The 17,211-nt window shown below is 41.2% G+C and overlaps 1 protein-coding gene across 1 annotated transcript; it reads right to left on the minus strand.

The window, feature by feature from the left end:
- Positions 1-781: 781 nt before the first annotated feature.
- On the minus strand, positions 782-12,113 carry gtf3c5 (general transcription factor IIIC, polypeptide 5). The gene is made up of 11 exons (XM_039780816.1): positions 11,795-12,113; positions 10,244-10,442; positions 9,847-10,048; positions 9,465-9,648; positions 8,623-8,727; positions 7,326-7,440; positions 7,039-7,119; positions 6,621-6,709; positions 6,162-6,244; positions 3,445-3,584; positions 782-1,085 (listed from the first exon to the last, which is right to left on the minus strand). Exons 1-11 carry the CDS (start codon positions 11,996-11,998, stop codon positions 892-894), a joined length of 1,596 nt encoding a protein of 531 aa, XP_039636750.1. The 5' UTR covers positions 11,999-12,113; the 3' UTR covers positions 782-891.
- Positions 12,114-17,211: the final 5,098 nt, after the last annotated feature.

Consider the following 17,211-nt stretch of genomic DNA (forward strand, 5'->3'; position numbering starts at 1 on the left):
GTGTGGGGGAGGGGGGGGGGGAACCCTACACAGACTGCCTTGGCCTTCCTGGAAAAGGTTTGTGTGACTGATGTTTGAGATGTGATTTTTCGTTTCCAACTTTTGTTGCGTAACAGGAAGGCAACCTCTGCTGAGTTGACACAGCTGTCCAACTGGAGTCAGAGTCCCACTGATGGAACAATCCAAAAGTTAATTCTCACGGATGATTCTTTTTCTAACGCTGTCAAGCTTTAGTTAATTAACGTGGACATACGCATCTCTCCAAAGTGTTACATATCTATTTTATTATGGCGTATAGCCAATAACCTATACACCAGCATCTTTATGCCTGTCCAAAAATCACCTGTATAGAAATGTGGACATAAACATTTATACCATATTTATGCCCATATATAAAATATGTTCAGCCAGGGGCCAGAAACCACCACTGTTAGATTAGTAGCAGTTTATACCTTTTTTTAATGAACTATCCTGTATATTTTTTTTGTTTATCACCCTCATTGCTGTTTTCTCATTTGTTGTGATTTATCCATTTTATCTCGGTCTTAGAATAACGATTTCTTATTACTATTAAATAAAGGATACACAGGATGTGACCGCCACAGGGCATTTCTAAGCTATTTGCCTCGACAATGGTGTGCATCTTTTGTGTCATGATTTTGAATGTTATTTGGAGATGTGCAAAAAACAAGCTGCATATTGATTGGTGTCCCTGACATATGTCAGTGTACTGTATTAACCAAAAACATAATTACAAAAACAATACGGTTCTTACACAAACCACTAGAAATATTGCCATGTTTATTTACATCCTTCAAACATGTCTTTTTTAACAGAATTACGTAAGATATTAACAGTCGAGATTAATGTCATCAAAGTGGTTATGTTTTGCTACATGTAATCCAGAATTTCTGTCTCCATCTCGTTTTCACTGCCCTCCGACGGCAGGAACTCCTCGTCTTCATCTTCTTCTTCATCATCATCCTTGTCGTCGTCCTGCACCTCTTCATCTGAATCCGAATCTCTCCCTGGGTATTTGGAAATTGGGGTAGCGCGTCGGCGCTTCTTCGGGAGGTCTGGCAATGCTGAGGGAAAGAAATACCACTAGTTTACTAGAAAAGTGCCCTCAGAACAGAGATTCAGAGCCAGGTGTGTCTAGGGACATGTGGGTGGGGAACAGGGAGTCACTTTTCTTTCAGATGCAGAGAATAGTGCAATCTGAAATTGCCAATGTCCTGGATCCACCTAGCTGTATAAACTCGATAAAGAAACAATAGGTGGGACAATAAGTCCAAACTTCTCAATTAAAAAAATGTTTTGTAACAAACCACACTAAATTTAACCTCCGTCTCCCTTTCTGAACATAGAAGAGTTGAATCGCACTCATTTGTCCCTCCCAGCTCCGTTACAGTCAAGATGGTGGCGAAGATAACAAAAACAGGGGTTTATTCTTCTCTTATCGTGCCTAACTTCACGCGTCATCATTACATATCGGTCTGGAATTAATCTGCAGATGCTGCGGTTCAAAATGAGACCAAATCTTGCTTCCTTCCTACCTATTTTGGAGTGAGAAAACGCCCAAATTGTGGCCTGCGACAGACTAGGTGAGGCATGTTTTCAAGCCTAGCCGGTTTCGGTTTTACCGAGTGACCGCGTTCACTGGTGACTCACAGAAGCTAAGTCTGTTGAGCGGGCGCACACGTACGGAGGTTTGTGCCTCGACGTAGAGGGTCCGGGGTTCAAGTCTGACCTGGGACGATTTCCTGTGTGTCTTCCCACCCACCTTTCATTGGTTTCCTATCACTGAAGGCGGAAATGCCCAAAAAAAAAAAAAAAAAATCATCTTTGGGAAAAGCTTTTAAAAATTTCACTTTATGAGGTTTTTTAACATTAATATGAGTTCCCCCAGCCTGCCTATGGTCCCCCAGTGGCTAGAAATGATGATAGGTGTAAACCGAGTCCTGGGTATCCTGCTCTGCCTTTGAGAAAATGAAAGCTCAGATGGGCTGATCTGGAATCTTCTCCTTATGAGGTCATAAGGAGCAAGGTTACCTCCCCTTTCTCTGCTTTGCCCGCCCAGAGAATTTGGCCCACCCATGAGAATGAGAAAGAGAGAGAGACATCATGGCTTTCAAATGAGCAAAGTGGCAGTTGGTCAAGGTCACACCCCCACCCTCCACTTTGCCCCTCCCCCTCTCCTCCTCAACAGCTACAGACACAGAAATGGCACACCTAAGGAAAGCTCATTGTGGGACTGGCTCTAGTGGCTGTAATTCTGCACCAAGGCTGAATTTCGGGAAAGAGACTTCAGATACAGTATTAGGGGACCACTAAGGTCTATATAAAAGCATCCAAAGAGCACCATGTCATTGGACCTTTAATTTGACTTTAATCAATAGAAATACAAACTCATGGTGTTCATTTTCTACAGCAACCATTTATGCAAGTTTATAGGAGCAGCTACGGACTCATTTAGCCAAAAGTCACCAATCTCTCATTAAACCAAAACACCTGTTGGTTGAGTTTGCAAACCCCTTTGACTTCAACTCATCAAGAATCTTCTCCATTTTTAGATTCTCCGTTCACCGTGGAGGCACGCAGGAAAAACATTTTCTTCACATCTAGGTATTAAACAACTGCATATCCCATGAGTCTTCTTGTCCATAGAAGCGTGCTAAAGCCTCATATGACAAGCCAACAAAACTATCAATCTTTTGTCTTGGTTAAAATGACAAAAGTGTTCAATGCTGATGTCAGCATGCGAACAATAACAACGCTAACATTCTGCCTCGCTCCAGCACCAGCGCTGGTCACCCATTTGTCCATGTGTCTACGGTAAGAGGAACGAGCTTTATCAGTGTAACTGTAGAACTGTTACAGTGCTCATATTGTGCTCATTTTCAGGTTCATAATTGTATTTATAGGTTATATCAGAATAGGTTTACATGGTTTAATTAAAAAAAAATATATATATATATTTTTGTTGTACTGCACATTGCTGCAGCTCCTCTTTTCACCCTGTGTGTTGAGCTCTCTGTTTTAGCTACAGAGTGTCGCACATGCGCAGTAGCTAGGTAAGGACTACTAGCCAGTCAGAAGCAGAGTATGAGGGCATGCTACGCTAGCAGCTAGGCGAGCATTATAACGTGTGTTACAAAGTGACCCATGTTTATCACTGAAGTAAAGGCTGGACTACAATAGAGCTGTTTGGAGCAGTTTGTGAACAGTGTTTTCTGTTGGAGATGGTAAGTCCCTTTGGGGGGGACTTTGGGTTTTTTCATTTTGTAAACCTATAACGTGCACAAAAAACATTTATAACACTATAAAGGAAAGGGGAAAAGCCAAAAAGCATAATATGAGCACTTTAATGTGTGACCACACGTCCCCATACAGTGACCCTGAATGAGGGCAGCCGTTCTTGGTCTTGAGGGATAGTCTGCGTACCTGGTTTCTGGGCTCGGATGAGCTTCTTGATCATGGCAGAGATCATGTCCCTCAGGTGGTCGGTGGTCCCGAGGCGACACCAGCCGTCCCGCTCGTCACACACCTGCTCATCGCCCTTCTGCTCAATCACCTTTTTGATACTGGACGGACACGGACACGGACACACACACACACACACACACACACACACACACACACACACACACACACACACACACACACACACACACACACACACACACACACACACACACACACACACACACACACACACACACACACACACACACACACACTCCAATACTATTACACATTCTTAAATGGGCCCCTCTGCATGAAGAGTACTTTTACTGTTGTTACTTTTTGATGCTAATACTTTTGTACTTTTACATAGTAGATTTTTTCTTGCGCACCAAATCCCCCACAATCCTCCCTCTCCCACATCAACTCCTGTCTGTCAGCTATTAAAACCTGGATGCAACACAACTTCCTCAAACTCAACAGCGACAAAACAGAATTCCTTCTGATCGGCTCCAAATCCACACTCAGCAAAACCAATAACCCCACTCTCACCATCGACGGCACCATTGTCTCCCCACATCTCCCCAGGCCCGCAACCTTGGCGCGTTATCTTTGATTCCACCCTCTCCCTTGAGCCTCACATCCGGCAAGTCATTAAAACCTCCTTCTTTCACCTCCGCAACATTGCCAAAATCAGACCCTCTCTCACACCCCTTGCTGCTGAAAGACTCATTCGAGCTTCATCTCCTCCCGACTGGACTACTGCAACTCACTTCTCCTCGGCATCAGCTCTACCAACATCAACCGACTCCAACTGGTCCAGAACTCAGGCCCGCCCGCCTACTCATTACCTGCTCCAAATCCTGGCACCACATCACTCCAGTCCTAAAACAACTCCACTGGCTTCCCATTTCCCACCGGATCACCTACAAAATCCTGGTCCTCACCTATAAAGCCCTCCACCATCTGGCCCCCTCATACCTCACTGACCTCCTCTCCCCTTACCAACCCTCACGGTCCCTCAGATCCACCTCAGCCGGTCTCCTCTCCATCCAAAAGTCCAACCTGCGCTGTTTTGGGGACAGAGCCTTCTCCAGAGCAGCTCCCAGGCTCTGGAACTCCCTCCCCCAAGAGATCCGCACCTCTGAGTCCCTCACCATCTTCCAGTCCCTACCAAGACCCATCTCTTCACCTCAGCCTACCCATAGTCCACCTGCCCCCTCCCCTTTTTTCATCTGTATCTTGTTTTGTTCTACTTGTTTTGTTTGCTCGTTTTGTTTTGTTATGTTTTTATAATCTACCCTGCCCTGTAAAGCGACTTTGAGTCCATGAAAGCCTATATAAATTTTTTATTATTATTATTATTATTATTATTTTTGAATGCATGAGCTTTATTTGTAACAAAGTATTTGACACTGTGACATTACTACTTATACTTAAGTCATTCTTCCACCTTTGCATCCAACCCTATTGTCATTTATATTACAGTAATTGCTAAAGACTTTTTTTTTCTCTTTTTTGGACATTTTAGTGCCAGTTAGTGTAAAAAATTTGCCATTTAAAAAGATTTATAACACCACACATAATTGTAGGGATGGGCGGTATAAACTGTATAGACAGTACACCGGTATGAATTCGCCCTCTGGTATGAATTTTGACTGTAACGTACTATATTTGTTGATAGAGCCCTCATTGTGATTGACCCAAAAAAAGATGCGGCGTCAAAGCACAACGGCATTATGCACAGCTGTTGGCGGTCTTTACCTTCATTACATCACCTGAAAACGACACCAGGCTGCTAGAGTAACACCACACAGACCTCAACACATCAGACTGCAGCAGCAGTAGCAGCAGCAGACTTCTGCTCATGGCTTGAAGAGTGATTTTTTTTTTAACCTGGACCCTATTTTGCAGTTTTCTACTGATACTCTCTTTTAACTAACACTGAGTGTCTGTCGCAATGCGTTTGCCAAGATGATATCTCAATAAAATGTTTTCATTTTAAATGATTTGTTAAATGACACGTTTTTTCAGCCTAACATGGTTGAATAATGAACAGAGCAGCAAATAATGGCAGCGAGAGCAACAAGTTAGCGGCCTGCCAAGTCGTCACTGCACCTTACTCTCTGCTGCGCACCGTGTGTGTGTGTGTGTGTGTGTGTGTGTGTGTGTGTGTGTGTGTGTGTGTGTGTGTGTATATATGTGAGGAGAGGAGAAAAGCAACAGTAAATACCAGCAAAACTCACACTTCGCTGAAATAGGAAACACTGTGCTGCAACAGGTTTCTTTTAGTTTAATAAAAGGTATTCCTTTTTAGGATTCTGTTATTCTACAGTGGTCAAGGACAAAACGAATATCTGAATCCCAAAATTGAGAACCAAATACCTACCCAACGAACAAACATCTGAATATTTGGGTCCAGCCCTACTGTTTGCTATGTGAAATGTGTCCTCGTAATACACTAATAGCTACCATGCCATGTATAATATTTAAATTTTAAGAAAAAACAAATATACCATGATATATACAGTTATCGTCTGTGCTTCAAATTATATCGTGATGGAAACGTCAGGCCACGCCGTCCAGCCCTACTTAAATCATATTTGAGACAATTTAAGGCCTTTACATACACTTCATTCACCAATTCTTAGGACTTTTCCAGAAAGAAGTAGTGCATGCTCAGCACTTTGACCTACCTTTCCACATCCAAATCACAGAGCTGGTAAAACATCTGTCTGTGAGGAGGCAGCATGCCTTCTCTGAATATGTAGGATGCCTCCTGCGGAGATGAAACAGAGGTCTGTTGGTCTGCAGCAGATATACAGACTGCGCCGAATGAAAAGTTTTCCATGACTGTGATGGGCAATCCCTTCCCTCGTCCATTTTAGACTTTGTCAGAACAGATAAGACAACCCCTTATTATCTTAACCTTTAAGTTTACAGAGATTCAAATTGTTTTGGGAAAAAAAAAAAAAAAAAAAAACATATATATATATATATATATATATATATATTATTATTTGAATAAATACATACAAAATAAAAAAGCTAACAATGAAATCAGTTTTGCCATTAAGCAAGAAGAGCTTGAAACTAGCATGTTAGCACCATGGTCCAGTGACGTCCCATTACTACAGGAGGTGATACTGACGGACCTTCAGCTGGTAAGAGACTGGGACGGGATCTCGACTGATGCTTGGACCCTCCTGAGCTGGAAGTTCCATCACACTTGCTGCCTGGGGACCTGGAGGAAGGGGGAAAAAAAAGCCACAGCACTTTTTCCAACATGTTGTCAGTTTACCTTGGCAGCAGCAGCGGAACGGGGGAGATTATTGGGTAATTTGTTCCCACTGTTTCAGACAGGACACTCGCATCAAGGTTATAAAGACTGATTGCAGCCATACGCATTTTGGTTTGGTGGTGTGGCCCTGGAACATATCTGAGCAAGCTTGGCACAGACTAACCCCTGAGGACGCAAGCCTCCCTGGCAGAGCCTGAGATGCACAACTTTTAATGAACACATATTAAAAGGAACTTAGGGAGAGTTTCATCAAAATAAATCCACAGACTCACCAGATTTGTTAAATGTGATAGGCAGACTGTAGTTAAGGGCACTCCTCTTGGCTTTGACCGGCATGTCAGATATAGAATACCCTAGAAGTGGGAAAAGAGAGGAACCAACAGTCAGTGTCAGGCAGACAGGTCTTGACCCCAAAAAAAAAAAAAAGGATGGTGTACAAAATTATAGATTTGGAACAGCACTTCATTTTGGGCTTCATATCGGATGTCAAAAATAGAGAGCGCCCAGTAAGTCTGAACAGAAGAAAATAAACATTATAATAACAGCCTCAGGTTGTTACCGTGCTTGGTGCTACAGCGGATCCTGAAGTCCAGCAGCTGGTATTGCTTGGAGTCGGTTCTCTTTCGGGGGTCATAGCCCAGCTTCACCCACAGACTTCTCCACGGCCCTGTCACCTACAAAACACATCTGTTTGGTTAAAGGAAAGGACTTCACAAAATAATCATTTCTATATATATCAATTACTTACCAGTGTTACCTTGAACGCCTGAAGAATGACTTTGTTTTTGTTCACATGACAAAGAATCCAAAAAAACCGAGAACATTTTTGATGAATTGCCGCGTTGAACAACGGCAAAGTTCTATCAAAACATGCGTTCACACACAACTCGTGCAGTATAATACAAGTCTCGTATTTATCCAGTCGTATACTCAGTACTTCCCAAACATATGCATTTCGCTACAACCTTTGTAAACAGTCGCAGGAACGTTACTCGCTAGGCACTCATCTTTTATATCATTACACTTCACTTGTTGTGTGAGAGTTTGTTAACGGGTGTTTAGCTTTGCTGTTGTTCACCCCCCCCCCATTAGTTCAATTCATCAAGAATATTCGGTTTTTTGATTCTTTGTTCGCCGTGGACCCATGCGAGAAAAACATGATTTTCATGTAACAGAGATAGATAGATAGATAGAGAGATATATATATATCTATATATCATATATATATATATATATATATATATATATATATATATATATATATATATATATATATATATATATATATGATCATTTTTGTAGGTGAAATATTCCTTTAGCTTACTGTACATTTGGACAGAACAAAATGTTTACTCTCCCTTTTCATTTCTTTTGATTTAAATAGGACTTCATGATGTAATTAAAGCAAATAAAAGACTGTATGAGTCACAGTACAAAGAGTGGACAAAGCATGAACCCTCGTACAAGAAAATGGAATTAAGTAGAATAGCTTTGCAACAAACACTGCCTTTGTGAAGCTCACAGTATTGACCGAAAGGAAATTTTCTTTACAGCGAGTATTCAAAAAGGTGCTTCACAGCCCCTCAGTCGCATTGTTATACATTTCCTATATTTTAGTCCCAAATAAATAGATTTCAGCTTGCAATCTATTTCAACTTCCATTTGAAGATATTCCTGTTCAGCTACTGCAAAGCAACACTTCACTGAGGCTTCGTGCTCAATTTCCATTTAAGACTCAAAGTTTCAAAATATATCTGAACTTTTTCTTTTACTTCGTTTACTTTTTCCCCTGAAATGCCGCCCGCCCCCCTCCCCCACACTCTTGTTACCAGGCACGCAGTGTCAGCTCAGCTCACCATGTAGTAGGCGAAGACAGGCAGCAGCAGTTTGAGTTTATCAGGGTGGATGTTGATGTTGGCCTTGACGGCGTTCCGGGACCAGATGGGCCGGCTCTCAAACATCTAGTGACAAAAAGTGGCTTGAAATAAGATAAAAAGTCATACATCTGTAACAACATCCGACTTTTCCGACTTCGACCAGGTGCCATTCCTGGAATGAAAACCGTTGTAGTATGTAGGTTATATGATGGTATGGCTACACTGAAGAGAGTGATTTAAATTTAGTTTTATTTTAGTATGCACAACAAGAGAGAGAAAAAAAGAAATACTATTTATATATTGTGAACAGAACAGGGGGAGAAACTATTCTTCTTTATTGATTACTCTATCCATTTTTTCCCATATAAAATCTCATTATATTTTGAAAATGACCATCACTATTTGGCTGATTTCCCTATTAATTAAGATGATTAATGTTCAATCTAATCGACTGTTTCAGCGCTAGAATAGACGGCAAAGGATTGTCAGCCTAATATTACTTTCAGTGTGAATTATTTACTTGATTTTAGTATTTTACATTTGCAGTTTGCCATTTGTCAAATGCGCCCTTACTTAATTAAAAGAGCCAGCATTGAGTGGTGAGCCCTGGATTACATTTTGTCTGGAGAAGCCTTTCTATGGCCAGTTTGGATTGCTGGCACTCGTAAGTTATTGTCCCTTCTGTCTTAATAAAGGACTTAACTTAATTCAGAGTGCCATGGATTTCCTAACATCTTTTCTAAATTATTCTTCACATTGTACTAGTGACCCTGGCCATCAAGAGTGTGCGTTTTGCTTTCAGTAACCAGCAGCCAACATACTTTTCTCAGTTGTTCTTCAGCCTGCCTGTCACTCTCCTTCACGGAGATTCGTGCCCAGTTTTCCTTGGCTGCCTCCAGGCACTCAGTGGGCACAGTGGGCTCAGTGAAGCTGACAAAAATGGCGTTGTGGGGCCGTCGAGCTCGATTCAAACCAATAAAGTTCCTGTTGTTACCGAATTCCTGGCTGTAAACAGAAAGGAAGAGAAACATTATAAATATATTCCTGATAAGCTGCATCAGCATCACAGTGACATTAAATATGTAGCGTTTCCAATATTTTTGTTTAAACAAGACAAATAATTACACTTGACAAAAGGGAACTAGCAAAAGCTGTATGGTTGACGGAGTAAATGATGGTTTCATTTCCCCACAGAGCCCTTACTGTGACTTTTGATAGACGTCAGGCCGGTAATAATAATCCACAGGACAGTCGAGGCGTGAGAAGATGGCAGGGGGAAGAAAGAGGGGCACGGGCTTCTCAAAGAACTCTTGGTTCTCTGATTTGCGGAGGATGATTTTGTCGTACAAAGAAGTGTCTTTTCCTCCTTCTGAGTGCACAGCTAGGCACTGAAAGTCTGCCATCCCTGCAATAGACAAACACTTAATCAAAAACAACTAGCCTCATCTATTCATTTTTTTCCATGTCAACCTTTTTTCTAATTCTGAGATGTTCAAACAATGTCTATATGATAAAAAGTGCATGAATATATAACATCTCAGTGTTCAACCGTAGTGAAAGGAAAGAAAACATCATAGACTATGAGGACTTTAAATCCAACCTTGGAATTTGTATGTCGTTCCTATTACTCCAAGTATATCCATGTGGATCTCGGCGTCCTTGGGGTCCTTTTTACGCACCCGTCGCCGCACTCTGAGTACGAGGTTGCTTGATGGGAAGCGGTTTCCACACAGAGGGTGACAGAAAGGGTCCTTAGGTCGGAAGCGTAGCTCAAGACGCCTGTTGGGGTGAGCGAAGGACTGTGGGATTCACAGGGAATGCAGACAGGTATCAGATTAGGGCAGTTTAGCTACAGCGGTGATGATGAAGATATGACCAGAGCAAATATGTTGACAGTTATGTACTCACAAAACAGCCAATTGACTAATCTGTGTTACAAACCATCCAGGCCCCTTTTGAACATCAGTGGTGCATATTTCTCTAAGAAGTTACAATTAAACTACGCCTATTGCGGCCCCTGTGGGTCAGGGCTTCAGGGCAGTTGCCTGCTTAAAAGGTACAGCAATCTTTTGGGAGACAGTAGCTCAGTCTGTAGGGACTTCTGGCTCGGGAACTGAAGGGTCAAGTCCCAGGTAAGTACGAAGTTTGGACTGAAGTCTGTGGAGGACCGGTAGCTCCTGGGCAAGTCACCGAACCCCCGACTGCCCCGAGCCCCCTCCCTCGGACATTTCTCCCCTTATGCATGTCTAGGGGTACTGTTTGTGCGTGTGTGTGTGTGTGTGTGTGTGTGTTTCGTGTGTGTAATGAATAACAACAACAGAGTATAATAATTGAATTCCCATTGAATGTTCCTGCTTCGTCTTCTTTTGTTAGGTGGACGGACGTTTCTGAAACACTGAAATGTAGCATTTTGGCTAACTATTAAGCGATGGGATTTTAAATTCGAATAACGTTACTTAAATATTACAAAGTATTAGAATTAAAATATAGGTTAATATGACATTATATAACAATTTGTTTTGCAGTTTATGGCACGTAGCTCGATAATTTAACATACATCAAAGTGAGGCATGAAACTACAGAATGACGTAGCTAGCTAACGTTATAAAATCTAGACGAGACTTTGTGAACTGTAACGGTGACGTTATTAAAGGCTCCCATAGGGGGTATACGTGCAGTTTAGTGTCCCAAATTATTTTCCAAAAACTGAAAAAATGATGAGGGGCTTAGTCGAGACAGGTTAGTTTACGGAACTTTTTCACATTTTGACTTGTAGTAGGAAAAGCCCAGCTGAAATTGATAACCTTAACGATGGCTCAATTCCATCAAGTGTCCCAGTAAGCGATTTCAGTGAGTCAGCATGCACAATACCAGGGCCTCTCCTAAGTGGAATGCAGCCATCATTAATGGTTTTGAATACACCTTTTTTTTTTTCCTACTATGACATGTCAACATGTCTGCCGTAAAAAAGGTCTATTATCCCTAACCCTAACAGCACAAGTGGTTTAACAGGTTCATAATTAATTAAGGACATTGAATTGTATGGGGAATTTGGGACACTAAACTGCACGTATACCCCCATGGGGTAGATAATAAACAACCAGGCCTGATAACTACAACAGTCTGTCCCAGTTGTGAGTAGTGGGCTTACTTTAGACACAGCCTTTTCCCCTCCGAGAGTCTCCAGCATCTTGTCCACACTGGTAACCAACGCCGGATACTCCACACACACCAGTTTCTTGTCCTTCAGCTCCACGCTGGACGAGCTGCCGGGAATATCTGCGTCTTCAGTCTGACATGAAAGAGTCAGTTCTTTCAGAGTAAAATCCATCTTACACTCCCTTAAATCCGCCATAGTGTCTGTTTTAATTGGGATATTCACGCTGGCATAACACTGACACTAGCTACATAAGAAGACCCGCTCCTGTACAACAGCGTGAGTGTGTGTGTGCAAGTGCAAAATAACGCCGGGCGGAAACGCAACCGCGCACATATAGTTCCGCATGCATACATTAAACTCTGGGTTCCTTTTACTTCTTTCCATATCAACTCTACCTTGTTAGCACAATTTAAATTGAATATTCAAGTAGAACAATTTAACCATAATTAAGAATATTGAGACATATTTCGATCGTTTAAATCTAAACTCTTAAAAAAATGTAAAAACAAAGATGTCATGAAATGCACTAGATATGTATCTTAATTATGAGCTTTAATTTACTGACATTCCAAGAATTGCATGTTTTTACAAATGTTTTATTATTTATATATATTATACTATACTGTATTATTACTATTATAACACATTTGGCCACAGGGTGGCGGTGTAAAACCAAACAACAATAGCAGTCAATGGAGGAAATTCTCTGGCACTGGGAGTACCATCATGTCTCCATCAAAGTTAAGCAAGTCAAGTAACTAAATCTTCTTGAATGCTCTGAGTCCATGTGAACGATCTGTTGATGTATTGTAATTTTATATTGAGGATTGGGTTTTTTAACAGCCACTAAAAGTATATTTGTATTGTCAGAAGGAGACAACCACTGTTGTCACAGGGACCTAAAGAGGATTTGCGTGCTGTCCCTCCCAGAAACTGTCAACAGACTGTCATCCCCTCAGAGAAGAAAGAAGACTTTGAAGAAACAGTATTGACGAAGTTATTTCAGATGCTGTTACATTATGACAGTGTTTACTTAGATTCTAGTTTGTCTTCTCTCATGCCTTCAGGGGAGTATAAGGCTTAACGCTGGAGTCTTAACAATATGGGCCTATAGCTATCTCATATTCAATTTTTGAAATTACCGCTATTTAATCAAGAGTATTAAGTTTGTTTTATTTTATGTTGCTGTTTTTAAAGAACAGTTTGACAATTTGGTAAATGTTTATATAATTATGTCCTGTGAGATGTTCCTGTGTGGTAAATATGCAGTTTTAAGTGCAATATGACTGAAAGGTCTGCTGGAATAATAATAATAGGTTTATTTAAAATTGCACCTTTTACAGACAGTCGCAAAGTGCTTAACCAGAGAAAAAAATGAATGGTACAATTTTAGAGCTTGGGAAAATAACTTCCCTAATTGGAGGTCAGCTCAAGAATGTGATGCTGTTTTTGGTTGACTCTCCTGTGCTGCATGTTAAACTTCAACTAGTAAATGATCCACCGGTAGATCTGGGACAGGTCTATGACAGGTTTAGCCTAGCTTAGCGCAAAGATTGAAAACAGTAAGTGAAAAACATGCCTTCCAAGAAATGCAAATGTGTCTATTTAACACTGCATCTTGTTGAGATAAAACATACACACAGACAACAAGTAGACATTGTTATATTATTAGTTCTATCAGAGCACGGCTGCCAGTTTGGAGCGCTGCCACAACTCTGAACAAAATCCATGTGTCTGGATGTGTTGCTGTGTAGCTTGCTACATGTAAAGTAAATAAGACAGCTTTGAAATTTGTTTTTAAAAGGGCTATACTAACAGTTTCCCCCTGATTCCAGTCGTTGCGCTAAGCTAGGCTAAGCAGAATCCTGAATAAATCCATGTGCTGGATCCGCAGAGATTACATTCACGATTTTTCTCATCAGACTCTGCGTAAGATTTTACACCTTTCTCACAGCAGACATTTTGACTTGTCATAGCAGCAAAGGCACAGGTGTAATTAATAACGTTAATGATGCTCTCTGGATGACATACACGACTCGCTGTGATAGAAGAATAGAAAGGAGCCATCGTTAACGTCATTAGTAACACCTGTGCTTTTTTCTGCTATGACAAGTTAAAATGTCCACTGTAAAAGAAGCCTATTGCTTATGACCTTATAGCAGGGGTCTTCAACGTTTTTTAGGCCAAGGACCACTCAGTTGAAAAAGAGATGGAGCAAGGGACCCCTTACTACATATATTGTATAAAATATTAATGTAAAATATAAATTGCATATTACACTGGGCCTACAATATCATGTAGGGCGGCATAAAGTCTTCACACATACCTTTTTATGGGGCATACAATACTATGGTATCAAAATAATAATTGTTGACATATTCATATATTTATACATCATGTTTTAATGTTAGATTGTGGCACAGTGAATCCTTAAGCTTAACTGTATCTGTAGATGGCTACCTTATGGCTATCTACCTATAGGCACGTAAGCCTATCATCAATGTTGTGTAAATAAATAAAAATGTATCTTTACAAATGTTGAATTCAAGTTTTTTTTTTTTTTTAACTATTGAACAAAAATTTGGTGGCCCCCCTGCAGCAACTCTGAGGACCCCCTTGGGGTCCCGGACCCCCTGTTGAATATCTGTTGAATATAATAATATATCTATGCCTTATAGTGGCAAGGAAACTGCTACTACACTGGACAACATCAGAACCAAATGTGGAGAAGTCCATACCAATTCCAACAGTAAATAGTAGTATGTGTTCTTGTGCGTTAATTGTGTTCTGTTGACCTGGAAATTGAACAACTTTGTGAACCCTATCAGAGCTTCAATAAAAACATAAATGGTGACATCCAGCCCGGCCTATCATAATGTTATGAAGCGCAGTGTTTGTGGGAGGGATTTAAGGAGGAGGGGACAGAAGGTACCCAAGGCTCTGACTGACAATCTGTTGTCTGCTGTGGTGGAGTAAGGATTTTGACAATCTTTCTCTTTTTGTCTTTCTTTTCTCTTTTTCTCTAGAGGGCCCCCGTCCATCAAACATTCGTCCAGCAGCTCTTGGTGCTATCTCAGCCGAGGGCCTGTCCACTCCTCCCTGCAGCTCTGCTGGCCTGTTCCAGCCGTTACAGTGTGGGGAGGCCATGATAAGGTTATCAGACGGCCTCCACCGCCACGCTTACTCTGAAAACGCCTGCTGCTCTCAGATTTCACCCCCCACACCCCCTGCTCCCACTCACTCTGACTTCTCACTCAGACATATCCCCTCTGCTGTCATCCCTTCTCTTAGCTTCTGCGCCTCCAACCTCCGGACCTGCAGCCGGCTGTTTGTTAGTTTCTGTACGCGTGGCCATATTTGAACATGTGATGTAGACATTAGGCCACACCTACAAGGCCTGGTCGTTTTCTGTAGGCAAAACAGAGGATTATCATCAGTGATTGCTTTCACTGCACTCTTGTAATTTATTCAGGTGTCTTCATTGTGAAGATCTGGCTATGACTGTCACGCTACTGTTTAATTTAGATACAACTCTCAGAATGCTAATGGCTTCTTGTGACCCACACCAGCGGTTGAATATGTTTGTGCACTATGACCAAGACAATCAGATTTTGTTTCCCTGTTTTATCTGAATAGTTTTTAGAGGCCTGAAAATTAAAAAAAAGGATCCAGTAATTTCTAAGTTTAAAAGGCTAAGAGTCTACAGCCATGCTAGTGGCTGTGGGCTGTACTTTAGCACAGTGTTGCTTTGAGTTAAAGTAGGTGCTAGAGGAAAGGTCAGGGGATCACTGAAGGACCATGAATGTCAGTACAACATTTCTTGACGATCTATCCAATAGTTGTTGGAATATTTGTGTAAGTGGTGGACCGACCAACACACTGATATTGACATTCCTAGATGGCAATAAAAAAAGTAAAGACCAGAGGAGTGTTCAAGGCAATTTTGAGCATCATAAATGTTATTTTTCAGCTTTCCTATCCCGTTTATCATCTTGTGAACCTTTAGATTTATCTTTCGACCCATTGGAGGGGACCCTATAGGTTGGGAGCCACAGTAGACTGTCTGCTTGCTGTGATGCTTCTCTTTTAAGTTTTCCCAGGAAATGTATTGCTAAAAGATCAAGATTTCAGCTTGACGTTGTTGTGCAAACATAATCAATTAATAGATAATAATACATAATTTTTAATTACTACGCAATATCAAGTCGGCCATTTTTTCTTTTTTGGAGAAGCCAGTGTCAACACTAACCACTGCTGACATATTTTATTGTCACGCCACACAGGCGTGTCGATAAATTAATCTTTTGCAACAAATGCAAATGCCTTTTGTTTGGACTGAATGTAAATATGGCCTTTAATGGCTGCCCCTGCTTGATGGAGAGTTGACTAAGAGTCCGAAGGTCATTGAACATCGCAACTTAGAAACTAAATTAAACTCAAAATGATTTCTGGGACTCTCCCGTGTAACCACATCAAGGGATGTTCATAAGCGAGTGTTGGGGCTTTTCTCATATTGATAACAGGCCGGAAGTTACTCGAAGGCACCATTTTGAGTTGCCTACTTGTGAAATGGATGATTAAATCCCAGGAAAAGCAACCACAGGAAATGATGGCCTTTTGTGCGTGTCATCATCGGCGCACTTATCTATGGGAGGGCAGGGTGTGCTGGACCACAACACACTGTCACTGGCAATCAAATAGTATCTGAGCCCAACACTGTGACAGCAGCGGATATGATCATACAGCATCTTCCTGTGTCCAGTCAGACAGAGGAAATCTGCTGACAGTTTATTTTCTATTTGGATTATATTCTCTGTTTTCAAAGCACAGTGCCCCCCCCCCAGTTTGGAGAAGACGACTGGAGTCCTGACACGGAAGAGATAAGCAATGTACTGCTGTGTATGGCGGCAGCTGCAAAACATATTTTGGCCACCTTAAAAAAAATCTATATCAGTTTAAGTGTACGCTATATTTAGAATAATTTCACCACTTTACCTTGTCATCAGACAGCCCTTTCTGACGGGGAACCGAAGCTGTTCTATTCATCTATGCTCTACTTTGTCCTCATTCACCAAATTCTCACACAAAAACAACAAACTAACCGATGGAGGCAGCGGTAGACCAGCAACTCCTGTGTTCTGCTATAGGTAAAATTACTGGTTCTGTCAAAGGAGTCTGGTAGACTTTAAGAGAGCATTGATTCCAATAACAGCTTCCTTTTTCGTCAGAAAGGGCTGTCTGATGGCAAAATAAAGCTGTGAAAATATTGTAAGTATAGCATACACTAAAACTGATAGAGATTTTTTTTAGGTGGCTAAAATACGTTTCGATGTGTGGCCCTATCAATTCAATTCAATTCAATTTTATTTATAGTATCAAATCATAACAAGATTTATCTTGAGACACTT

This window comes from Perca fluviatilis, chromosome 17 (assembly GCF_010015445.1).
Source record: "Perca fluviatilis chromosome 17, GENO_Pfluv_1.0, whole genome shotgun sequence".
NCBI lineage: Eukaryota > Metazoa > Chordata > Actinopteri > Perciformes > Percidae > Perca > Perca fluviatilis.

Bases quoted from the DNA above. Each gene is read 5' to 3' on its own strand.
- gtf3c5 (XM_039780816.1), bottom strand. From the start codon at position 11,998: ATGGCGGATTTAAGGGAGTGTAAGATGGATTTTACTCTGAAAGAACTG. The intron at 7,441-8,622 runs GTGAGCTGAGCT...TGTGTTTTGTAG, and splicing joins CTGTCTTCGCCTACTACATG to GTGACAGGGCCGTGGAGAAG. The intron at 6,245-6,620 runs GTCCGTCAGTAT...TCATCTCCGCAG, and splicing joins CAGTCTCTTACCAGCTGAAG to GAGGCATCCTACATATTCAG.